This window comes from Vipera berus, assembly GCF_964194415.1.
Source record: "Vipera berus genome assembly, chromosome: 4".
Taxonomy (NCBI): domain Eukaryota; kingdom Metazoa; phylum Chordata; class Lepidosauria; order Squamata; family Viperidae; genus Vipera; species Vipera berus.
The window spans coordinates 99838021-99865427 of NC_138206.1; the positions used below are offsets into that span (position 1 = coordinate 99838021).

The 27407-nt window shown below is 42.9% G+C and overlaps 2 protein-coding genes across 6 annotated transcripts in view; both read right to left on the reverse strand.

Moving 5' to 3' along the window:
• Positions 1-7092, reverse strand: part of CFAP99 (cilia and flagella associated protein 99) — a gene marked incomplete at its 3' end in the record, with an annotated part of 51523 nt that extends 44431 nt beyond the window's left edge. The window contains exon 1 of the mRNA XM_081326984.1: positions 6983-7092. The remainder of the gene's footprint in view (positions 1-6982) is intronic.
• A 3572-nt stretch (positions 7093-10664) lies between these two features.
• Positions 10665-27407, reverse strand: part of SCEL (sciellin) — a 53785-nt gene continuing 37042 nt past the window's right edge. For 4 of the 5 annotated variants that reach the window (XM_081327552.1, XM_081327553.1, XM_081327551.1 and 1 more), the window contains 5 exons: positions 20449-20511; positions 19093-19140; positions 15688-15796; positions 13039-13141; positions 10665-12244 (listed from right to left, as the gene is read on the reverse strand). In XM_081327552.1, the coding sequence (XP_081183678.1) occupies positions 12228-12244; positions 13039-13141; positions 15688-15796; positions 19093-19140; positions 20449-20511 (340 nt within the window). In that variant the 3' untranslated portion in view covers positions 10665-12227. The remainder of the gene's footprint in view (positions 12245-13038; positions 13142-15687; positions 15797-19092; positions 19141-20448; positions 20512-27407) is intronic. The other variant, XR_014026425.1, reaches the window with a different exon arrangement.

Genomic DNA, 27407 nt, shown 5'->3' on the forward strand with positions numbered 1-27407 from the left:
GCCGTCTCTTCCTGTCCGCCTGCTCTTTGTATGACCCTGCAGCTCGCTCTAGCGCCTTCTTAGCTATCCCCCACACCCCCTCCAACCGGTGCATCCACTCCCCAGGTGTGCAGGAAGCCGGGGCCCCCTGGTCACATCCCGCGATAGGAACGAACTCGTAACCAGAGACCACTTTAAAGGGGGAGAACCCGGTACTGCTATGCACTGCGTTGTTGTAGGCTACTTCCGCGGGGGAGAGCAGGTCTACCCATTCAGACTGTTGGTATGAAACATAACAACGCAGGTATCGCTCCACCGCCGCATTTGCACGTTCCGCGGCTCCATTTGTGCTTGGGTGGTACGCCGAGCTCAGGCCCTGTGTTGCTCCGATACAACGCACGAAGTCCCTCCAGAACCGGGCCGTGAACTGTACTCCACGGTCGGAGATGATACGTCGTGGCACCCCGTGGAGACGATAAATGTGTTGAACAAACAACCAGGCCAGCCGACGGGCTGAAGGCAATCCCTTGCACGGGATAAAGTGGGCTTGTTTCGAGAACAGGTCCACTACCGTCCACAAAACGTTATATCCCCTGCTTTCCGGTAGCTCGACCACAAAGTCCATGGCGATGTCCTGCCAAGGTCGTACGGGATCTGCCACCTGTTGTAGCAGGCCCGCCGGTTTCTTAGTAGAGGGCTTGGTGGTTGCGCAAATGCGGCACTTCTGCACATAGCTCTCGATGTCTCGTCTCATGGTCGGCCACCAGAACTGGCGGCGGGCCAGATGCAGGGTCTTCACGAACCCGTAATGACCCGCCTGCCTGGCATCATGGCATTGATAGAGCGCTTGGTCCCGTGCCGCCGCAGGCACATACAGCCTGGCCCCGTGCCAAGCTAAGCCATCCCGCAACGAGAGGGTGTCGGGGTGCGCCTGTGCCCATTCATCAGTCGCCAAAACCCCCTTACAGGTCCGCAGAAACCCGTCTGTCACAACATTGGCCTTGTGCTCCGTTTCCTCTACCGGGCGGGGCGGTGGTACCAGTGCCTGTACTACCTCCTCTTTTCGACAATCGTACTGTGGTAGCCGAGATAAGGCATCCGCCAGAAAATTTCTACCCCCGGGCACATACTTGAGGCGGAACCGGAAGCGGTGGAAATATTGGGCCCACCGTACGTGTTTCGGAGACAGACGGCGGGGTGTCTGCAGGGCTTCTAAGTTTTTATGGTCCGTCCAAACCTCGAACTCCTGACTAGCCCCCTCCAGAAGATGTCTCCAAGTCCCCAAGGCCCAGCGGACCGCGAAGGCTTCTTTCTCCCAGATAGCCCAAGCCCTCTCCGCGGTTGTTAGCTTCTTGGAGGCGTAAGCGCAGGGCCGTAATCCTCCCATTGCATGCCGTTGCAAAAGGACAGCTCCAACAGCCACATCGCTTGCGTCAGCCTGTACTACGTAGGGCAGGTCAGGGTTCGGGTGTTGTAGGACGGGCTCCTTAGCAAATTGCGCCTTGAGCGCCTCGAAAGCCCGCTGGCATGTAGTGGTCCATACAAGCTTCTGCCCTGGCCGCGGCAACGTTGCCAACTGTTTAGTCCGTAGTAGATCCGTGAGCGGTAGGGCGATGGAAGCGAAGTGTGGAATAAATTGTCGATAAAAGTTAGCAAAGCCTAGAAAGCTCTGCAATTGTTTCCGGGTCCGTGGGGCCTGCCACTGTTGGATAGCCTCCACCTTCCCCGGGTCCATCTCCACCCCGTTGGAGGACACCCGATATCCCAAATAGTCCAGCCGGGGTTTGTGAAACTCACATTTAGAGAGCTTCACATATAACTGGGCGTCCCTCAGCTTGGTCAGCACACTCCGGACTAAGGCGACATGCTCCTCCAACGTTGACGAATATATGAGGATGTCGTCAAGATAAACTAGGACCCCCCGGTACAAATGGTCATGCAGGACTTGGTTGATCAACTGCATGAAGACCGCGGGGGCTCCTTGCAGTCCAAACGGCATTACCCTAAACTGAAAGCTCCCCAGCGGGCAGTTGAAAGCCGTCTTCCATTCGTCACCAGCTTTAATCCGAACACGGTAGTACGCCTCTCTGAGGTCTAACTTGGTGAACACCCGGCCCGTAGCCAAATGAGCTAAAAGGTCCTTCACCAAAGGGAGGGGGTACAAGTGCTCTACACATACCGCGTTGACCCCCCGATAATCAACACACAGTCTTAGAGTCCCATCTTTCTTCTCCCTGAACAAGACAGGGGCCGCCATCTTAGACCGAGCGGGCTGGATGAACCCCCTCCGCAGGTTCTTGTCAATGTATTGACGGAGCTCCTGCATCTCCCGGGGTGCCATTGCGTACATACGGGGTTTCGGCAGTTTTGCCCCCGGCTCCAGTTCAATAGCGCAGTCCGTCGGGCGGTGGGGTGGCAAAACATCGCACTCCTTCTCGTTGAACACATCTGCGAGATCGCTGTACTCCCGTGGCACCTGTGTCTCAAACTCAGTCCCCACCCCAGCGGCCCCCTCTGGCCCACCAATCCCCTCCGGACCCATGAAGGAATGCTTTGCAGGAGGCTGGGGCCCTGTCCCGAGACGGAGGTGTCGGCATCCCCCCTCCCACCAAACCGTGGGGCCCCACCTGTCCAACCACGTGAGCCCCAAGATAACCGCCTCCGTCATAGATGGCACCACGACAAACCGGAGAGTCTCCCAGTGTGTACCCAATTCCATTCTCACCGGTGCCGTTACATGCGTAATAGGTGCTCCACCCAAAAGGGACCCGTCTACCTGCTGAAATCGGATAGGTTTGGGGAGCCGTTGAAGGGGGATACCGGCCTCCCTTGCCATCACCAGGCTAATGAGGCAGCGCGTGCTGCCTGTATCAACCAAGGCCTTACACTCCCTCCTCTCACCCGTTCGTGGGCTTATCAACACCACAGGCAGCACAAAAGGGCACACCGGAGCGCTTACCATCGGGTCCTCTTCGTACTCGTGATCCTCAGACCCATCGGATGTGTCAGTCCGTCCGTCCGCCGGGCCCACTGGACGCACCGGTGTTGATGTTCGGGGTGTCTTGTCGGCCACCTGGTACGCCGTTCTGGAGCGTTCCGCAGCCCTCCTGGGGGTCGGGACCCGCGCCACCGGAGGGTTGGAACTTGGTCGTAGCGGAGGTAACGGGCAGTCCACCGCCCGATGGCCCGGTTGGTCACAGCGGAAACAGCGGATCGTTGGACGGGATGCTGGTAGGGGGCCGGGTTGTGTCGCCACCGGCTCGGGCTTCCGGCTCCCGGTCTTCGGCCCCTCCGGGGCCCTCCAGGTTCCAGGACCCACTACTGGCCTGCCCCGGGTGTCCTGCAACCCAATATCTAGCTCCACCGCCACCCGGAACCAATCCTGAAGCCGTGCAGGAACCCCCCGCACCACACATGCCCGTCGGAGAGCCCCATCCAGACCGGCCCGGAAGTGGTGCACCAACAAGCGCTCGGGCCACGAGCGTAACCTGCCCGCAACCCTTCGGAACTCGAGCACATACTCCTCTGCCGGTCGTCCTCGCTGCCTGATGGCTAACACTTCAGCCTCCGCGCGATGTAAGCGGGACACATCTTCAAAGCGGACGCGCAGAGCTTCCAAGAACAGCCCCACGTCCCCGAGTTCACGGGCGTGGTCACTGTAAAGGTCCGCTGCCCAGGTTGCAGCCTCTCCCTGAAGGCACGCGGTGACCGCCACCACCATCGCCCACTGTGATGGATAGGCATGGGCATACCCGTCCAGATGGTTAATCACCTGCCCTAGGAACATGGCCAGGCGGTCGGGATGCCCGTCATAGGTTGTGGTAAGCGGTGGGGGTCCCCACACCACACCCGGACCCCAATGTCCAACAGGTGGACGGGTCTGAGCCTGGGACACCCCCACCGATCTGGGTGCCGGACGGCCAGGGCCTCGATCAGGCGTTGGCCAGACATCACGCCCTCCTTGTGCTCGTGTGGATGGGGCCCGAACGCCACCCTCCCCAGGCACCTTGAACTTTGGGCTGGCCAGTCGGAAACGGGACGTTGCTGGCTGACTGGGAGCCCCCCCAAGAGACCACTGTCCCGTGTCATCGTCGGGGCCCATGGCCACCCAGGAACCGCCGTCACGAGCCCCGACTTCTCCGAACCTATCGCGCAGCATGTCCATGGTTTGGCTCCCGGGTGCGGTTGAATAACTGTAATCCTCTCCGTCTTCGTCAGTCAGCCGACGCTCCCTCCAGCCCAGTGGAGCCCCACTGGGCCGGCCCGTTCGTCCTTGCTCGACCCCTGTGCGCCCCAGGATCGAGCTCAGCCACCACTCCCCCCCCTGGGACTGGCTACCAGCACCCTGGGATTCCACCACGGGGTCTGCTGGTGGTACATCCCGCACTTTAGGCCTCACAGCAGGCTGGACGTCCTCCACGCCCCTCTCCGCAGGGGCTGTCGCCTCCGCCCCGGCCACGCCAGCCTCCTCCGATACAGTCCCCAAAGCAGCCCCTTGCGTGCCCTCTGCCATGGCGCATTAACGGAACACAGCAGAAGGGCAGTCAGGCCACGATGCTAAGGGGAAAACGCTGGCTTTCTGTCAAAACCCGTCCTGCAGCAAGCAGGGCAGTATGCTGAACACAGGAACGGGAGACAACCGATGCGATCTGCAAACACTTTATTCTTCAAGGCAGCAGCCACAACAGGGAACAAAGCCAGCGTTGGCCGCTACTTGCAGCCAACGCTACTATATACACACCCAAAAACCCCACCCATACTCCACCCAAACACGCCCCCGCCCTCCCACTCTCTATATCTTCCCCACCCCTCCCCTACAAGGCCTTTCGCCCGTCGGCCTGACAGGTAAGCCCCCTCCCGTGTGTTTCCGCCACCGTGCTCCTCCCCCTCACCCACTCCCTGCCGCGCCCAACTCCGTGCCCCCCTGTCGTTGTTCACGCCCGAGGCCCCCAGCCACCCGGTCACCGCAGCGGGGAAGGTCCCATCCCCTAATGGCAGCGCCGGCTCCCAATCCACACAGTCCCGTGCAGGCATGACGTCGGCCAGAGAAGGCGACTGCAACGGCGGAGTCTCTGTAACAATCCGCCGCGAGGCCGAGGCTCCCGAAGCCTCCCAGGCCGCTGGGACGCTGAGCCGGCCCGAGCCTCCACCGGGCAGGCCGCAGGCCAGGGAACCCTGCGCCGACGCGCCGCCGGGCGAGGGCAGCAGCCGCGGCGCGTCCGGAGGCGGTAGATGAGGCGGCGCGGGCCCCGGAGCCTCCGAAGCCGGGGAACCCTGCGCCGACGCGCCGCCGAGCGAAGTCAGCAGCCGCGGCGCGTCCGGAGGCGGCAGAAGAGGCGGCGCGGATCTCGGAGCCCTCCAAGCCGGGGAGCCGTGAGCTGACGCGCCGCCGGGCGAGGCCAGCAGCCGCGGCGCGTCCGGAGGCGGCGGGAGTGGCGGCGTGGATCCCGGGGCCTTCCGAGCCGTTTTGGTGCCGGGTAGGATCGGCGGGAGGGAGGCAGGGTGTGCCGGGGGGGTGGAGGGACCCCCCTTTGAGTGTCGGGCTCCCGAGGCCCGACACAAGGTATAAAAGTACAAACAATCATAGTCTACCATATGCAAACAACAATAAACTATTAAATCTATCGCACTTTAACTCTTATAAAATAACTACAAGCAATATAAATATCACATCAATACTTATTCAAATGCTAAATGAAACTTTTTAGTCCCATATTTATTCTGGATATAATCAATCCATTTTTTCCACTCCACAATATATCTCTGTTGCGAATGGTCTTTCAAATACGCTGAGATCTTTGCCATTTCCGCCAGGTTGGAAACTTTTAAAGTCCATTCTTCTATAGTCGGCAGTTCTTCCTTCTTCCAATATTGCCCTACTAAAAGTCTTGCTGCCGTAATTAAATTCAACATCAACTTAGTGTCCACAACAGTAGTATCAGTAATAATGCCCAGTAAAAACAATTGCGGACAAAACTTTATCCTTTTCTTAAATATCTTTTGCATATTCCACCAAATTTTAATCCAAAATGCTTTAACCTTTTTACATATGAAAATACGTTGCATCTTCACCACACCTCCAACATTTAGGCTGGCAGTTCGGATACATACTTGCTAGTTTTTAAGGGAATATTAAAGCTGTACATCTGCCAGCCCTACAAGTTAGCCTTACAATGATATCTAAGTTAGGACTACGTTTATTGTGACAGCTATAGCAACGGAATCGCATGTGCTCCCCTCCCCATTTCTGTGAACTGGGGAGGGGGCAGGTAGTCCTCGACTTACAACCACAATTGAGCTCAAGATTTCTGTTATTAAGTGAGACATTTGTTAAGTGAGTTTTGCCCCATTTTACAACCTTTCTTGCCAAAATTAGGTGAATCACTGCAGTTCTTAAGTTAATAACATGGTTGTGAAGTGAATCCGACTTCTCCATTGACTTTAGATTTTAGATTTTTAGATTTTAGATTTTGCTTGTCAGAAGGTTACAAAAGGTGAAATCTTGTTCCCAGAACACTGTGATCATCATAAATATGAGTCAGTCGCCAAACGTCTGAATTTTGATCACGTTACCATGGGGATGCTGCAACAGTCGTTAAGTGTGGAAAACAGTCATAGGTCACTTTTTTCAATGCCGTTGTAAGTCTGAACAGTCACTAAGTGAATTGTTGTAAGTTAAGGACTACCTGTACTCTCTTGAGATCATTTCTTGATTTTGCACAACAGCAGCGCCAAAACAAAAGTTCTGTTGACTGTGCTCCATTAAAGGCACCCAGGGTAATCTGTAATATTGTGGATCCCAAGGATAAACCATGCAAATCATACACAGAGGATTTGCGCCTCAAGTTCATGGGTGTTAAGGCCGGGCCAAAATCAGGATGGCGATAGTCTCATGCATGCAGACTCATACTTTGGCATCACAGAACACATAAACAACAACAAAAAAAATCAATTTACCAATAAATATACAGAGACTCAAGCTTTAAATCCAAATATCTCTTACGTTTTACAAGTTGTAATCAAAGGCGCGTGGCTTCCAGGAGAGTTATGTTCAACGGACCCCTCCTGTTTTCAGGTATCCTGAAGCGAATTATTTCACTTTTCTACTTTGACTCCTCTCAACATTTGCTTGTCAACGCTGCGAAGCTGCTACGAAAGGGCGAGGCCGAAGCCCTGAAGCGGCTTACTCCCGCGCGCGACTCCTACCCTGGCCGTTGAGACGGCGTAGAAGGCCGCGAGCCGCCGCTGTGTGTCGCTTAGCAACCCTTGAGATGCTGTGTGTCGCTTAGCAACCCCTGAAACAGGGAGGCGGCTGCAAAAGCCGGAACGGATTATAAGCAGGCGGCGGACCGACTCGTTTCCGAAGCTGAAGGGACGGATGAGAACAAGAGTCTCAATAATTTTTACGAACTTGCTCCCGAAGCAGGTTTAGAGAATCCGAAGTTAATATTAGCGAGTTCCTAGTGTTCTTTATAGACTTCATACATGACTTAAATCCTCGACCTGCTAGCTAGACTTTTCTCCACTGAATAGGGCAATAAGCAGGGACAATCCCACGCAATTTCCCCTGTAGCCAAGAAATTAAAAGACGCTTGCTCCTGGGTAGGAAAGCCATGGCAAATCTAGACAGCACACTAAAAAGCAGAGACATCAACCTATATAAATTCAATAAATAAATAAATAAATAAATAAACCTGTCAACAAAAGTGCGTAGCTGAGTCTTATTTGTCTCTTGAGAAACCTATATGCGGGTCAAGAAGCAACAGTGAGAACTGGACACGGAACCACTGATTGGTTCAAAATTGGGAAAGGAGTCCGGCAAGGCTGTATACTGTCGCCCTGCCTATTTAACTTATATGCAGAGCACATCATGAGAAAGGCAGGGCTAGATGAATCAAAAGTTGGAATTAAGATTGCCGGAAGAAATATCAACAACCTAAGATACGCAGATGATACCACTCTAATGGCAGAAAGTGAAGAAGAACTAAAGAGCCTCTTGTTGCGGGTGAAGAAGGAGAGTGCAAAACTTGGGTTGAAACTTAACATTAAGAAAACCAAGATCATGGCATCTGGCCCTCTCAATTCCTGGCAAATAGATGGGGAAGAAATGGAGGTAGTGACAGATTTTATTTTCCTGGGCTCCAAGATCACTGCAGATGGGGACTGTAGCCAAGAAATTAAAAGACGCTTGCTCCTGGGGAGGAAAGCCATGGCAAATCTAGACAGCACACTAAAAAGCAGAGACATCACCCTGTCAACAAAAGTGCGTATAGTCAAGGCTATGGTCTTCCCAGTTGCAATGTATGGCAGTGAAAGTTGGACCATAAGAAAGGCTGAGCGCCAAAGAATTGAGGCCTTTGAACTATGGTGCTGGAGAAGACTCCTGCGAGTCCCTTGGACTGCAAGGCGATCAAACCGGTCAGTCCTAGAGGAGATCAATCCTGACTGCTCTTTAGAAGGCCAGATCCTGAAGCTAAAACTCAAATACTTTGGCCACCTAATGAGAAGGAAGGACTCACTGGAGAAAAGCCTAATGCTGGGAAAGATCGAGGGCAATAGAAGAAGGGGACGACAGAGAATGAGGTGGCTGGATGGAGTCACTGAAGCAGTAGGCGTGAGCTTAAATGGACTCCAGAAGATGGTAGAGGACAGGAAGGCCTGGAGGAATGTTGTCCATAGGGTCGCGATGGGTCGGACACGACTTCGCAGCTAACAACAACAACAACAGTAAAGGTAAAGGTAAAGGTTCCCCCGCACATGCGTGCTAGTCGTTTCCGACTCTAGGGGCCGGTGCTCATCTCCGTTTCAAAGCCGAAGAGCCAGCGCTTGTCCGAGGACATCTCCGTGGTCATGTGGCCGGCATGACTAGACGCCAAAGGCGCACGGAACGCTGTTACCTTCCCACCGTAGTGGTCCCTATTTAGTCTACAGTACAGCTGGATAAATAATTTCACTAGATCTGCAAGACTGTATGTAACACTGAGGTAGAAATTAAATTCCTAGAAATCCTCCTACAGATGGAAAAATACAAGGAACTCCCACAACGGGTAAGTCAAAAAATATATTGTTGCCAAGAAAATAACTTGGAGGCATTCCCTTCACTAACTGACCTTCTTTTGGGAGAGATTTTTAACTTTTTATACTTTAAGGCAGAGTTCCCCAATAGCCCCAGCTTTGCAAACTGATGGGGGGAGCAGAGGGGATGATTTTGTGTGAGTGGTGGGCAACACATACACACTCGCCCACTGCTTGCGCAAGTGGGGATGCATGCATGCAGTTGCCCGCCACTTCCATGGATCTGTTCCAAACAGCTGAAGGCCATTAGTGGGCTGCAACCTGGGGGTTGGGGACCTCTGTCCTATGCCAGAGTTCCCCAACCTTTCTGGCTTTGTGGACTGACAGGAGGGAGAGGGGATGGTTCCATGTGAGTGATGGGTGAACACATGTGCATGTGCTTGCATATCACTTCTGTGGCCCAGTTCCAAACAGCTCAAGGCCATTAGTGGGCTGCAACCTGGGGGTTGGGGACCTCTGTCCTATACCAGAGTTCCCCAACCTTTCTGGTTTTGTAGACTGGGAGGGGGGTGATGGGAAGAGGGGATGGTTCCACACAAATGGTGGGTAAGCATGCCCACACACACTCGCCCACCACTTCTATGGCCCAGTTCTGAACGTCTCAAGGCCCAGTAGTGGGCCATGGACCTGGGATTGGGGACCCTGACATAGAACATAGCATAATAGGGTAGGAAGGGACTTCGGAGATCTAGTTCAACCCCCTGCAGGATATCCTATACTAGAGTTCCCCAACCTTTTTGGCTTTGCAGACCAGTTTATGGTGAGGGTAGAGGGCATGGTTGCGGGTGAGCGATGGGCAAGCACGTGCGCATGCTCGCAGCTCCACTTCCACAGCCCAATGGGCAAGTGGGCCTGAGGATTGGAGACCATGATTGAAGGTATTGTTCATTTTAGAGTTCTGAGCAATTTTTTAACTTTCTGTAATTTTCTACTGTTTTCCAATAAACAATAGCCTCTGTCCTTTAAAAAAAATCTATCTTCTACTGTTACATTCTTGTATTTAATTGTAGTTATTCAGGAAGAACATGTCAGTTTCTAATAAGAGACTAAATATCTTCATATTCCTCTGCCATAACATCACACCAATTTTATTATAAACAAATTTAACTGGCTATACACTTGTAATACAATTAGATTACTGGATATAGTCTTGAAACCATGATTAGTTTTATTTTGTGTAGTATAGGGACTCCTTATATTTTATCTATGATTTAGTGCAACATGAAATAATGTTTACCAGCTTCATCTTAAACTACAAATTGAGTTGATAAAAATAGAACTGCAAGTTTTGAAACTATTACTTGAGTCCAGGCTGAAAGAGAAGATTGGCAGGAATCATAATAGTTTAAATCTTGTTCAGGTTACAAAAATATTCAGATTATCATAACATATGAATGCAACCACTATTTTATTTTATTTTTCACTTTAATTTTAAAATATTTCTCCATATCAAGGTAATTTTTTTACATTATTGTTCACATAGGTTCAAAAGACGAGATAGATATATATATATATATATATATATATATATATATATATATATATATATATATATATATATATATATATATATATATATATATATATATATCCATATTTATATTAAAATATGCAGCCTGTGTATTATATGATTCTGTAGCATATATGCAGCCTGTGTATTATTATTCTGTAACATTATGTGCTATAATATCTGCCTTAAATTATATTATTTAATAGTTCAGACTTATTCTAAATTATTTGAATATTTATTATTGATACCACATGGTAAGTACTTTCAAATCATAAGAGTTGATGTTTGGCTTCAGATCAAATAAAGATGCACCTAGTTTCCCATATCTGTATCTTTAAATGATTGCATCAGGATGCTAACAACCTGACTTGACCTTTTCCAATGAGCACAGAAGACCATACTTTGCAGAACTATCCTCAATGGAGTGACTGAAGAGACTAAAAAAGTAGGTGGCTTAGACCAAAGCCCTACACCTTTGTACATGCACCAATAGCAGATAAATATATAAAAAGGCAGAGCTTGGATCCTCGTACCTACAATTTTAGCCTCTTGATATTTCATTGTAGATGACACTGCTATACTGACTTAATTTTAGACAGGGACAACCTCTATACAGAAAACTGAGTAAAATGTGTAAAAGTGAGCAGACAGAAAATGGATTTTCTTGCAAGCAATAACAGAATAACAATGTTGGAAGAGACCTTGGAGGTCTTCTAGACCAGGGGTAGGCAACCTCGGCTCTTTTATGACTCATGGACTTCAACTCCCAGAATTCCTGAGCCAGCTGGCTCAGGAATTCTGGGAGTTGAAGTCCATGAGTCATAAAAGAGCCGAGGTTGCCTACCCTTGTTCTAGACCAACGCCCTGCTGAAGCAGGGAACCCTATAACATATCAGACAAACAGTTGCCCAATTGGTTCTTAAACATCTCTGGTATTGGGGCACCTACAATTTCTGGAGGCAACTTGTTCCACTGTTTCTCCTTAGTTCTAAGCTGGTTCTCTCCTTGATTAGTTCCCATCCATTGCCTCTTGTGTTGCCTTCAGGTGCTTTGGAGAATAGATTGGCCCCCAATATTCTCTTCTACAGAGCTACAGTTTGAATGGAAGTGAAGTGAAGCAGACTTAATATCTAGGGGTCGTTAATGCTGTAATAGGAAAACAATAGATCATAAAAGCACGGATACCACTTGATTTCATTTTGCTTGTTTTCTGGCAGCTTTCATGGTGATTTGGTTCCTCTCAAAATCAACAGTCCCAACCAAAGTTGCAAAATCTTTCTCTCTTAAGAACTGCTGCAGCTAAAGAAGAAATTTCTATCGATCTGATGAACCCCCATATGTGAATTATCAATGCATGAACAGAAAACAGAATATGTTAAGCAAAGATAGTTATCTTCATATGCTGTATTTACAGTATATCTCTTTGTATCCTTGTTCAATATAATGCTATAATCGTAGACATTTCTCTTGCTAACAATTAAAACATCTAGGAAGATTCTAAGTACATATGTTATCTTTCATTTAGAAATGATTTTATTTTATGCTCAAATGCCTAATGTGGATTTTTGAAATATCTTGTTCTAAAAAAATACAATTTTCAGATACAAATAAAGATTGCTGGAATAGCTGAGCTCAGATATGTTTGATCGGAGTTCATTAACGATTAGTACGTCCATGTGGCTGTAAGAGACAGAAATAAGAACACTTAGAAACACTAATGTGAAAATTAATGGCTTCTGAGCTTAAATACAGGTTGATAAAACCAAAATTAAACATTCTAAACATATTTGATACATTTCTGCTATCCCAGAAGTACTTCATTAAATGCTGATAATCTTAAAATTAGCATATGACTCCAAGATTTGTCAGCCCACTGATCACCAGGATTAATCTGGCTGGCTGGAGAAGTGTATGGTGTGTATGTGTTTCCTTCTCCCTCATCATTTCACACTTGTCTGTCCTGAAAACTACAGGCTTAGTAGAAAACTCCACTGTCCCAAATAGGATCTCTGTGCTCTTTCTTTGCTTCCCATCCCCCACCCACCCCCACCCCCCAGAATCTCCAATAATTTCAAATAACTCTTATTATATTCTGATGCTCTGACAAATGTGGAGATACAGTCCAACCATTTTTTATTTATACATGCATGCAAAGAGAGAGAAAAAGCAGTTTCTTTTCATCTGGGTTTGTAATATATACTTTTAAATTAAATGTATATGAACCCTAAACTAAAATCTTACTTTGTTCATATTGTGTTTTTGCATTTTTTAATTTTATTTCAGTCCGGAAGGAGAGAAATAAATGCTGACAATGAATTGATGGCACATAATCAATCAGCCGTTTAATCCAGAACATTCCAGTACACATGTATGTTTAAAGAAGCTGCAAATTGAATATATTTCTACAAAAATTCAGGATGAATAAATATTTCCCAAAGACTTACATATTGGAAGTTATGTTGAATATAACTTACCTTTAACTTTAGAATAACATGGTGAACAGTGTACTCTGTTCTTGTAAATCCAGATACTGTCTCCTGCCTCAAGGTTTTCTAAAGTTGTTTTGCAGATTTCACACTTAAAGACATGGAATTAAAAATATTTAGAGGTAAAAGCCAGCCAAAGAACAACATACAACAACATAATACGATTGTAGCTTGCATTACAATTTTATTTCACTATAATTTTAGTATGAATTAAAATATTTCAGAGACATTCAGCATCAATACTCATTTACTGTATGAATATGCTTTATTATTGGGCTAGCATCTACTGAACTTAATTCTTCCCACATTTTGGCTATGTAATTTTACAATTTTCCAGCATTCTAAAGATAAATGATAAATTAAGGAGAAGTTTTATACTGGAGCTTAATTTTCATCCAGTTTAGTTTGAATGCAGCTAGCAGTGGTGGTCCAAAATCTCAAGTAAAGATTTCTCTTACTCCCTTGATTATTTTAACTGGATACACCAGAAAGATCTTCAAAAAAGCACAAACGTTGTTACTGAATTTCTATGTGGTTCCATGATCAGAAGCAAGATTTCAGAGTTGTCTAATTGCATTCGGTTTAAATCTATCTTTTCTCCTTCAGAGGAGCTCCCCAAATCTTGATTTAGCAAGTTTATAGTGAGTTGGAACTAATATGTCCAATCACAAAAAACATATTTTAAATAGAATTTTCCCAAACATTCCCACTTTTAATTGGTTTACCTGGATAAACAATAATGCAATCAATTAAAAACTGAAGAAAATTCTAATCCCTTTTTTATAGTCATGTCAGAGAACGAAAGGGGAAAACAAAATAGATTTGTGTGGAAAGCATTAATTTCTAAATCAATTCTTCAGAGGTAACATCAAACTTATCTTCACCTGGTTTCTAATAGAATCAAAGTGATACTGTTCACATCCAAAATATTAATCCCTTTAGAAAAATCCTATGGTTAATAGATGTACAAAAGAACTCCAAAAGAACTCCATCCTAATGTAGACAGAGCTTGCTTACCACAGAATACTGTGTGTTTTGGGGACAGAAAATGCTGGTTGATTTTCAGTAGAAAGAAAGAAAAACAACAAGGAGAGAGAATAGAATACATTAAATCTAGCCCTCAGCTTACAATCATTTGTTCATTAACCATTCAAAGTTGCAATGGCATTGAACAAATGATGGTTAAAAAGTCCTCTTAGAGACCTGCAGTCATGTAATTGTGACAGTTGACAACCGGCTTGCACTTATGACCAATTGCAGTGACAATTGCCATTTGACAAAAAGTCAATGGGAAGGAAAGGTAATAAATTATTGGGATAAATCTCCCATACCCACACAATCGTTCCCAACCCCTCTGTACTTGCCAGCCACTAGCACTCATCCCCAACCCCCATGTGCTTCCCTCACATCCTCCTGCACCCCCGAGTCATACATCCTTTGCATCGTGTGTCAAGAGAACCCTTGCCTTGCCACCCATACATCCCTTTTGTGTCCTTCTCCACCCAGCAGCAGCCTTTCATCTACCAGCCTGCTTGCAAACAAACTGGGACTGGCAACTTTCTGCTGGCTTCTCCATTGTCTTGGTTGTGAGAAGCCAGCAGGAAGTTGTCTTGCCTAATGATCAGGGATTGTAGCTGCGCTTACAGCTTAGCAATGGAAAGTCCAGTCCCAATGGCTGTCATAAATCTGTACCTGTAGCTTGAACAGCAACTTTCCAGCACTGTGGATGCCACGCTGGCTAATTAGATGCTTTCAGAAAACTTACACATAGATAGGAGATCAAAGACTGTCCCTTTCTAACAGAAATGTGCAAAATGTTTCATCACAGAGTATTCTAACCTTGGAATAGCTCATTCTGTGAGCTTTAAAAACAGCTTTTAAAAGTTGAATCACTTGTAGATTGTAAATTCCATTTGTACATTCCAAGTTCAGAATGGTTCTTCAGAGGTGGAATTTTCTGTGTTAGTGCCCAGCAGCCAAAGTATGTTGCCTTGGATTCCACATTATTTTGCAGCAGGCCATGCACAGTATATAGGTAAAGGTAATACAAGCTTACTATTGGTTAAAGTGAAACTGCTAGTTAATAGGACACAATCCCAACTATAATTATGGGATTTTTATCCGATCTTACTACTTTGTAAGTACCTCAGATAGCAAATCTACATAATATTCCTTCCTGTTCCTATTTTCCTCAATAACAACCTTATAAGGTAGGTTGGGCCAAGAGAGTATTTGGCCCAAAGTCATCCAGTTGGTGCTCCTGCCTAAGTTGAGACTAGAATTAAATTTTCTGATTTCTAGCCTGGTGCCTTAACTTGTAAGAGGCTGGCTTACTTGCTTCCAGCAATCATTCAAAAAACTCATCTCTTCCACATCTGAAACACAATAGAATTAGGAATTTATCACCATGTTCTAGAACTTTATAACAATTCATGGCTCTTGCAGTCTTGAATAATGTCACACGGCAATACAAGAAAGCTTGGATTAAATGGGAGACCACATTTTCATGACTAGCATTAACTACGTTTCTAGGCCAGCATCTTAACCACTATACCAAAATAGGTGTCTATGCACATCTGTATACATTTGTATGCACATTTGCCCATTTTAGGACAGTCAATGAAGTGGCATTCTTACCTTGAAGCAAGTCGCATGACAGCAAATCTGTAGCGCTTCGAGAATCATTTTAGTATCTGTGCGCAATGGCTTCCGACAATAGGTACACAATTCTCTGTCAATAATAGCCCTTTGTAAGAAAAAGGTATAGATTTCTCATAGTTATTGGAAGAACTAGTGCACACAGCCACCAATGATGACCTAAAGCAGGGGTGTCAAACTGATGGCCCATGGGCCAGATGTGTCACGTGCAGGCCACAACCAGCCCGGCTCCTCAAAGGCAAAACACATCGCAGTACGTCACAATACATCATATGACATGATCGAATTTGACACCCATGCCCTAAAGTGTTGGCATCCTCAGAGAGTCACCCTTATCCTGAACCATGATTTCACTAATTATGTGGATGGTAAATGTTCTGAAGGGTAAATGCAGGCTAATTCAGATAGTTGAAAATGAGCTATTTGTATTTTAGCCTTCATAAAATAAGATTGCAACTTCTAGTGTCATGTATAGATACAATATTTAACACTTCCTGCTTTTGTCAGAATGCATTTTTTCTTCAAGTTCAGCTCAGCTCTTGGTCACCTATATAGTTTTTTAACAACAGTACACACAAGTGGTTTGCTTCTGCCTTCTTCTGGGATGTTTTTAATCTGCCCGCTCTAAACAACCATGTCTAGAAGTGGGGAGAACGATGGGCTTAGACCGTTTTTGCTTTTTAGAGGAACCAACAATTGCAGTAGAAAATGGAGTCAGAGAAATAACCAGCACCCTAAATCTCTCTTCGGAGATGCCTTTGGGATTGCCCAGAGGGCTCCTTACATATGTTCCCCTCATGGGAAGGTAAAATAGCAGTGTCCAGTGTGTTTTATAGCTCTTGGAGTCAGGAGAGACAGCTTTGCCCAAGCTATGGCTGGAGACTTTCATAAGGATGCTGAGTCCACCCCACCTCCCCTCTTAATCACTTATATAGGAAATGGCTTGTTAAGAGCTTTGGAACATTAAGAACTTCCAGAAGGTCAGGTTTATTACACTGGGTGATTTTCCTCCAACCTGCAGCAAAAGATTTAAGTAAGTTTAAAACTTAAAAAGCTATTTTATTTGCAATGAAAGTATATTAGAATGCTGATTATGGAAAGTTTTTAAATGGACTAAAAGATAAGATTGACTGGAAAAAAGACTTTGAAAAAGTTACAAGAATATTTCCTGCTATTTGTTTAAAATCCTATTAAAATATATGTGGAGGTCTGATTATAAATATAAGAAATCTCTTCCTTGGAAATGCCCTGGATCCAAGAAAAATACGATAAAAGAAAGACAATAGTTGCTAGAGGCAACCAGAGAGAATTAAAGAATATAATTAAAAGTAAAGACCCACTAATACAGAATGGAGAAAAATATTTTAACTCTGGAAGAATTCAAGAATCCTGGCCTGGAGAATACTTGAATGGAATTTTCTGGGTTTCCTATAAGCAAAGCTGAGAATTATTATTATTATTTTTAAAGAAGGAAGGCAGTAGCAAACCAGTGTTACATTATTGCTTAGAAAATTTCACAGATCTGTCCATGAAATTCAAGTACATAATTTGACTTAAAAATATTGTTGCCTATTTCTGGAAATTGTAGCTTAGTGAAGGAATTATACAGATAATAATAAAACTAGAAATAAGTTAATTACCCTCTTTATCCTATTTGCAAAACTAGATTAAGGATATAATCCAAATGCCTGATTTCTTTTGTCACATTAATTAATTAATGAATTCCTTTGCTGTCTTTACTCAACTCTTGGAGGCCTACAAAAATGAAACCAAAACAAGAAAAAATTATTCTTAACACATGTTGCACTTTAGGTGACTTATAATGAACAGGAAGGCCAACACCAATGCCTACTAAGATATTCAATCAATAGTGCAACTTTGCAGGAATAAGAAAATACTTTTAGAACTAATAATTTCTCCTGACATAATGTACAAATTGTATTGTTGGATTACAAAATGCCTCTGGTATTGGACTGCCTGCAAAAGTGATATATTATCTCAATTCATAGATGAAGCTTTATGTATAAAAGTTTCATAATGGAGGAATTATGTGATTAAAAAGTGCTCAGGTACAGACTCTGGAAACTGAGCAAAACAGTAGGAGGGTTTTCGTGTACAGGTAATCCTTGACTTACAACCACAATTGGGCCTGGAATTTTGCCTGTTAAGTGATGCGGTCAGTAAGTGAATCATCACGTAACCAGACCCAATTTTATTATTATTTTTACTATGACTGTAAAACAAATCACACGGTCCTTAAGGGAAATGTGCAGTTATTAAGCAAATCTGGCTTTTGCTTGTGGGAAACAGGGAAGTCACACATTGTGATCATCTGACCACAGGAAGTGGCAACGTTGTACAAGGGCAATTCGGAAATAAACCTCCGTTTGGTTAAAAATGACAAACACTCGCAGGTATAGAACTTTTATTATACACATTAGAAAACTACAACATTACATTACTTTTCGACGTAATCGCCATTCAAAATGAGGGACTTGTCATAACATCTTACAAAGCTTGAAATTCCTTAGTAGTCACCAAATCTGGGCTATTGGGGGGAGTTCGATCAAAAACATCCCAACGGAACTGCTTCAAAAGTTTTTAGGTGCATCTAGCGATGTGCGCGTGAGCATTATCGTGAACCAACGCCACACCAGAAACGGTGCCATAGAAAATCCCGCCAAATGTGAAGATGCCAAAGGAGTACTGCTAGTGAAGTTCATGGAGCATGGTTTGACCATCAATTCAGAAGTCTATTGTGAAACATTATGAAAACTCAGACGAGCCATCCATAACAAGCATCGGGGCATGTTGACTTCCGGTGTGGTGGTTGTTCACGATAATGCTCGCCCGCACACCGCTAGATGCACCCAAGAACGTTTGAAGCAGTTCCATTGGGATGTTTTTGATCACCCCTCCCATAGGTCAGATTTGGCGCTACTAAGGAATTTCAAACCTTGTAAGACATTATGACAAGGGCCTCAATCTGAATGGCCATTATGTTGAAAAGTAATGTAATGTTGTTGTTTTCTAATGTGTACAATAAAAGTTCTGTATCTACGAGTGTCTGTCATTGATAACCAAATGGAGGTTTATTTCCGAATTGCCCTTGTAAATGGGAGTTGGTTGCAAACTATGCTAATCACGATCATGTGACCACAGGGGTTGTGCAGTAATCATAACTTGAAGGGTGGGTTATAAGTCATGTTTTCAGTATTGTCTTAACTTTGAACTGTTGTTAAACAAATGGTTGTAAGTCAAGGACTACTTGTAGTTGTGATTTTTCTGTTTGGTTTCACATTTTGTATTTTCCTGCTCAAGTTATACCACATTTGTGTCTAACCACAGCAAACTAAAAGTTACAAACTGGAAGTACAGACTTACCTTTGATTGTTTTTATCTTTGACTTCAATGAAACTGTCCAGGTCAGAGCTGGTTTGGGAATAAAATAAGGTAAGCACAAGGGACTGCAGAGATTTCAATAATTATTGAGCAGAAGATTTTAATTTATTTTAATGTATTTGTTTTAATACTTAATACTGAATTCTTTATAGTAGCATTTTATTATTGCTTAACTTGAACATTGTTTTTGGCGAAAAGATGGAATAAAAATTTAACAATTTATTTTTATTGTAAATGTGCATTATAGTTACAATGTTTGCAAGGAGAAACTGTATATTCAGTGAAACCTTGATTTATAGCATCTCAGTATAATTAACTTTGAATGCAATAGATCTTCTATAATGATTTGTATCACTTGCATAATGAAGTAATTATGCAAATAAAATAATTTATGATCTTTGTGTGATGCTGTCACATAAGCCAAGTCCAGGGGTCTTCAAACTTGGCCCTTTTATGATTTGTGGACTTCAATTCCCAGAATTCTTCAGCCAGCATGCACACTGGCTGAGTTGAAGTCCACAAGTCATAAAAGGCCAAGTTTGAAGACCCCTGGCCAAGTCCAACAGAGTTTAATCATTTATTTGCTTATACCTAAGTGTTGTCAAACTAAAGCTGTAACTTTCTGATCTACTAGATCAGCGACCCCCAACCTCTTGGGCACCAGGGACTGTTCCGTGGAGAGAGGTTTTCTGCGGACTGGAGGGGGTGTGGTTTCATATGCTGCCTGCATCCTGCAGATGGGGCTTCTCTTGTTTGCACAGCCCCGTTTCTGGAATGCTGCAGCCTGGTTCTGGTCCACGGACCGGAGGTTGGGAACCCCTGTACTAGTTCCTAAGAGATCTAGGTTGTGGCTACCCTGGATTTCTTTCCAATTCCTGCATCCAGCTCAGGACTCCACAGTCTCTTCATCTGGACCTCTCTCTGGGAAAGCTGTGTGTTGCCCAAACCCTCCCCCACTGTTTCTCCAAGCGCACATTTGATCATAGATGCAAATGGCGCAATGTTGTTTTTTGACTATTTATAGTCCTTCACATAGTGAAATCACATAAATGATGCAAAACACCTCAATGATACATTTTCATATTAAAAAGATATTTGTGAATATCTCTTTGACTTTTACTCCCAATCAGTCCTTTAAAGCAAAGTTTCATTTGTACTGTAGGTATTAACAATTCAGTAAGAAACTATAGCATTTCTAGGTTTACGAAGGAATGCCTAATAAGATAACTGTCACCAATATTTCATTCATAAGATTTTAAAAGAACGAGTTAACTTTTCAGAACTAGATTCATTAATACAATGCAGTTGCCTAATTCAGCTGTACAATGTAGAACTTACAATGTGCCTTCCTGGTTTGATATACGATTCACTTCGATGAGATTCTCCAAATCCTGACATCCGCTAATATGAAAGAAAAACCAAAGTAATTTATTCTACATAGTGTTTGAATTTTGTCTAATACAGAGACAAAGCAGGAGGAGGAACTACTAGTCTCTAAAGCCTATGTTTTGATCTTATTACATGAGAGTAACTTTGCAAGAGTAAGAAAGTGTTTTAAGTTTGTGAGTAATGTGCCCACTGATGACTAGTAGAAACTTCTGCTAGAGGTGAAACCCTGAAAAATAACAGGGAGATTGATGTGGTATGAAATATTGTTGCTGATAAAAAAAAGTTTAATAATGCATTGTTGCATAATGCATGCTTTGGTACTTGCAAATTTAGTAAAGCCAGAAAATTTCTTATCATTGGAATATTCTATGTTTTTTCCCCCTAGATACTGAACTGGAACCAAAACAGAGACTTATCCATGATCAGTTTTAACTTTGATTTTAAAGAAAGTGTCTAGATTATGCCACTTTAGAAATGAAAGTAGACAGATAATGTAATTGAAATATTCTGTTTCCATTGCTTTTAATATATTAGTAACAATATTGGGTTTATCTGCATTGTTTGTTAGCCACTTTAAACCTAGAGAAAGAGAAGAATCCCAAATATAAGTAGTCCTCGGCTTATGACCACAAGTGAGCCCAAAATTTCTATTGTTAAATGAGACATTTGTTAAGTGTGTTTTGTCTCATTTTAGGACTTTTCTTGCCACAGTTGTTAAATGAATCACTGCAGGTGATTGTTGTTAAGCAAATCTGGTTTCCCTATTGACTTTGCTTGATCATAGATGCAAATGGCGCAACATTGTTTTTTGACTATTTATAGTCCTTCACATAGTGAAATCACATAAATGATGCAAAACACCTCAATGATACATTTTCATATTAAAAAGATATTTGTGAATATCTCTTTGACTTTTACTCCCAGTCCTTTAAAGCAAAGTTTCATTTGTACTGTACGTATTAACAATTCAGTAACAAACTATAGCATTTCTAGGTTTACGAAGGAATGCCTAATAAGATAACTATCACCAATATTTGATTCATAACATTTTGAAAGAAGAGTTTTGTTTTGTTTTGTTGAGCGCCAGTGCCATGACGGGACGACATCCTTTGGAAGCTCCCGAAGGATTGTTGCTTTTCAGCTGTTTGGGGGATCTGTCTGAGTTTCAGACAGATCAGACCTGTCCTGTAGGGACGGTGAAGAAGGGAGGCACAGTTTTGGCAGCACAGGAGGGATCACAACCTCCTGGAGAGCCAACAGAAGCTTCCCGGACCAGCGGTTGTCAGACGGCCATTGCGAGCCATCACAAGCTAGGGTGGCCACTTGGAAGATCTTGAAAGTAGGTTTGGAGGATTGCCTGGGTGAGAAGATTGAGAATCCTTAAATGCTGGAAACTGGGGGGGGGGGAATAAGAAGAATTTGAAGCCGTGGAGAAGTGGGGGAGGGGAGCGGATTTTTAAACTGCTCCTCTCCTGGAACTGCAGTGGTGGATAACAATGGAAGGCAAAAGAAGGCAATGAATCAAGCATCTTGGCTGAGAATACCTTTGAAGCTTAAGGAAAAAAGGGAGAGTAAGTGACCTTGAGTGACAGCTGCTGAACTCACTGATAAGAAGTTTACAGAGTCTTTTTTTTTTAGTTTGCGGAATGGTGGATTGTTTTTTACTTTGATTTTTTTTCTTTTGGACTAAGGCACAGAGACTCTGAAAAAAAAACAAAGAGCATAACCTGTATGGATTAATTTCTTTCTTTGTTTTTTTAGATATAAGGATATTTGGTTTTTTCCTTCTCTTTTTCTTTCCTTTTCCCTTTGTACTCACCTTTACTTGTCACTGAAATTCAGATGAAGAAGGGCGAATTTTAATGGTGGAAGTAATTATGAATTGTAAAAAAACTTTATTGGAAGCGATTTATGCCCTAAATGAAAACCAAGAAAATTTCTATTCAAAATTACACCAGAAAATAATAGAATTGGAATTCGAAAGCATATGTATGATTGGAGATTTCAATGCTATTGTAAAGGCCAGGCTGGATTATAATACGACAAAAAAAAATAAGACCCTAAGGAGAACACTTCCAAAATCTTTTCATAATATGGTGGATGAATTAAATATACTAGATGTTTGGAGAGAAAAATATCCGGAAAAGAAGCAGTATACATTCTATTCTAACAGACACCTTTCCTGGTCGAGAATAGATATGATATGAACATCAATAGACTTATTTACAAGTACACAAAATATAAACATAGAAACAAGCATATGGGCGGACCACAACCCAGTCACCATTACATGGAAAGGACAAAAAAAAGAACAATTTGGACATTAAATTAAACTGTATTGAATGAAAAAGACTTCTAGCAATATATGGAAAAAGAAATGACTTTATTCTTTAAGGAAAACAAAACAGAAGATACCTCACTTCAAAATGTCTGGGATACGGCGAAAGCGTACATGAGAGGACTTGCTATATCTTATATGGGGGAAAAGAATAAACAGAAAAGACAAATTAGGGAAAAATTGGAGGAAGAATATAAGACTCTTGAGAAAGAATTACAGAAAGATACACAAAACAAAAAGATAAAAAAATTAATGGAGTTGAACAAGCATAAAATGAACAATAGAAAATGAAGAGGTGGCAAGGAAAATAAAGGCAGCTAAACAAACCTTTTTTGAACATGCAAACAAACCAAGGAGATGGTTGACATATAAAATTAAAAAGGAGAAAGAGAAGAGATGAATTAAACAACTGGAAGATGCCGAGGGGACTTTATAACACCGGAATGAAGAAAAGAAAAAAATAGCGTGGGTATATTATGAGAATTTATGTAAGCAACAAGTAGTTTCAGATGATAGAATAAAACAATTCTTGGAAAAAACAGAGATACCTAAAGTACCAGAGAAATTTAAAAAGCTACTAGAAGAGAAAATAACAATGATGGAATTAACAGAAGCAATTAAAAAACAAAAGAATGGCAAAACACCAGGACCAGATGGGCTACCAGCGGAACTATATAGAACATTGCAGAAACTGTTAGGCAATGTAATGCTGGAACTCTATAATGAACTCCTCTCTGAAGCTAAGATACCAGATTCGTGGTCAGAAGCACTTATTACCCTGATACCAAAGGAAGAAACGGAAATACAGAAAATAAAGAACTATAGACCAATTTCCTTGCTGAATGTGGACTATAAAATATTTGCATCAATCATGGCCGAAAGGCTTAAAAAGTTCCTAAACGAATTTATACATATGGATCAAAATGGGTTCCTGCCCAAAAGACAGATTAGAGACAATATGCGAATTATATTAAACACATTAGAATATTATGAAACACATCCTGAAAAACAGATGGCATTGATGTTTTTGGATGCACAGAAAGCATTCGACAATGTGAATTGGCAATTCATGATAAGACAACTACAGATTATGGATTTTGGGGAGAAATTTATAAATGTAATTTTAGCAATTTACAAAATAGCCAAAATAATGATAAATGGAGATATGACTGAAAAGATTAACATTATGAAGGGAACAAGGCAGGGATGCCCTTTATCCCCATTACTGTTTGTATTAACACTAGAGATACTAACTAGAACTATAAGACAGAATAAGGATATAAAAGGTATGAAAGTTAAGAGAGAAGAATATAAGCTATAAGCTTTCGCAGATGATTTAGTATTTATCTTGGAGGAGCCACTAGTGACAGGACCTGTATTAATAGAACAAATAGAAAAATATGGTGAGGTAGCAGGTTTGAAGATTAATAAAGATAAAACAAAAATGTTAGTGAAAAATATTACTGAAAAACAAAAAAAAGAATGGATGGGAAAGTTAGAGATACAGATTGTAAAGAAGGTAAAATATCTGGGGATTCACCTGACAGTAAGATGTACAACAGTTAAAGAAGATTACTATTACAAATTGAAAAGACAAATCGAAGTAGATTTGGATAAATGGAAAAAGGTGCAACTATTATTAATGGGCAGGATTGCAATAATCAAAATGAATATATTACCACGATTGTTGTTTTTGTTTTCAACAATACCAATAAGATTGGAAAAGAAATATTTTGAGGGGCTAAATAAAATAATTTTGAAATATATTTGGCAGGGGAAAAAGGCAAGGATTAATTTAAAAATGTTACAGGATGCAAGACTCAGAGGTGGGTTTAGCTTACCTAATTGGAAATTATATTACCAGGCTGCACTAATGTCATGGATGAGAGAATTACTGAGGAATACTAGATTATTGACATTAGAGGGACATGATTTACAGTTGGGATGGCATTGGTTCATATGGTATGGGGAAAATAGAATACACAGCTATTTCCAGAGACATTATATCAGAAATTCTTTATTGATGGTTTGGGAGAAAATAAAGAGGGAGCATTACTTGAGGATTCCAGATTGGCTATCAATGATGGAAGCGTTAATACACCCCAATATGTTTAACATGGGAAACATTATAAGATATAAAGACCTACTAACAGATAAGGGACGCGGTGGCTCAGTGGGTTAGGACGCTGAGCTTGTCGATCAGAAGGTCGGCAGTTTGGCGGGTCAAATCCCGAGTGCCGCGTAACAGAGTGAGCGCCTGTTATTCATCCCAGCTTCTGCCAACCTAGCAGTTCGAAAGCATGTAAAAATGCAAGTAGAAAAATAGGGACCACTACGGTGGGAAGGTAACAGCGTTCTGTGCCCCTTTGGTGTCTAGTCATGCCGGCCACATGACCACGGAGACATCCTCGGACAAGCGCTGGCTCTTCGGCTTTGAAACTGAGATGAGCACCGGCCCCTAGAGTCGGAAACGACTAGCACGCATGTGCGGGGGAACCTTTACCTTTACCTTTACCTTTTACTAACAGATATGGGGAAGCTGAAAACCAAACAACAATTAGAGGAACAAGGAATAAAGATGGATTGGTACATGAGAACGCAAATACAATCTAGATAGGAAAAAGATGCTAAAATAGATGGTTTTAATTTGGGGAGAACAGAGTTAGATGAAATACGGGAACTGAAGAAAAATGGATTTAAAAAATGTATAGCTACTTATTATATAGGGAATTAGAGGAGGAGCAAGTTAAGGAGTCAATGATAAAATGGTCAAGAAATTTTGAATATACGATTGAATAAGATAGATGGCAGCAATTGTGGGAAAGAAACTATAAACTGACAATGGCAACAGCATATAAAGAAAATATGTACAAGATGTTCTACAGATGGCATATGTCTCCAGAAAAACTAGCTAAAATGTTTAAGGACAGATCTATGAAATGTTGGAAATGCCATCAAATACCAGGCTCTTTCTATCATATGTGGTGGACGTGTGCAGAAGCTAAAACCTATTGGAACATAATCAAATCATGGATAGAAAAGATGATACAACAACGTATAGAATTAAGACCAGAAATATTCCTGTTGGGTATTTTACCAGAGAAATATAGCAAAGAGAACACATATTTGATTATTCATATAACCACTTCAGTTAGGACTGTGTTTGCACAAAACTGGAAGGCACTGAAAGCTCCTCCAGAAGAAGAGGTGATCAGGAAAATAATGAAATGTGTGGAAATGAATAGATTAACAATGATAATTAAAGATAAGACAGAGTCAGAGTATTATGAAATTTTGGGAAAATTTTATGAGTGGGTGAAAAAGAGAATATGCTTAAAAGACAGCTAACACTAATTTAGATGGAAGAAAAATGAGGAGATAAGGATATTATCATACCTAATATAGACATTGAAAATCCAAGGAGAGGAGCTGCTCGGACATCACCCCTGAATTGTATCGGAAGAGGAATGGGAGGGAAGAAAGGAGAGGAGAGGGGGAAGAGAGTAGAAGAGGGGGGAGGAAGTAGGAAGGTTGGAGGGAAAGAGGAAGAGAAGGGAGAAACAGGAGTGGAGTGGTAAGGGAAAGAGGAGAGGAAGAAGAGGGAAGTAGGAAAGAAAGGAGAAAGGGAGAAAGAAAGTAGAGAAGAGGGAAGAGAGAGAAGGAGGGTGGATACAGTGAAAGGGGAAATGGACGTGCAGCACCCAAACTTACGTGTATGTATTTATGTATAGCGATATATTTGTTGACTTGTTTGTGGAAGAAATGGGAAAATAAAATTGAATATATATATAAAAAAGAAAACTACAACATTACATTACTTTTCGACGTAATCGCCATTCAAAATGAGGGACTTGTCATAACATCTTACAAAGCTTGAAATTCCTTAGTAGTCACCAAATCTGAGCTATTGGGGGGGTTCGATCAAAAACATCCCAACGGAACTGCTTCAAAAGTTTTTAGGTGCATCTAGCGATGTGCGGGTGAGCATTATCGTGAACCAACACCACACCCGAAATGGTGCCATAGAAAATCCCGCCAAATGTGAAGATGCCAAAGGAGTACTGCTAGTGAAGTTCATGGAGCATGGTTTGACCATCAATTCAGAAGTCTACTGTGAAACATTATGAAAACTCAGACGAGCCATCCATAACAAGCATCGGGGCATGTTGACTTCCGGTGTGGTGGTGGTTCACGATAATGCTCGCCCGCACACCGCTAGATGCACCCAAGAACGTTTGAAGCAGTTCCATTGGGATGTTTTTGATCACCCCTCCCATAGGTCAGATTTGGCGCTACTAAGGAATTTCAAACCTTGTAAGACATTATGACAAGGGCCTCAATCTGAATGGCCATTATGTCAAAAAGTAATGTAATGTTGTTGTTTTCTAATGTGTACAATAAAGGTTTTGTATCTGCGAGTGTCTGTCATTGATAACCAAACGGAGGTTTATTTCCGAATTGCCCTTGTAAATGGGAGTTGGTTGCAAACTATGCTAATCATGATCATGTGACCACTGGGGTTGTACAGTAGTCATAACTTTGAGGGTGGGTTATAAGTCACTGTTTCAGT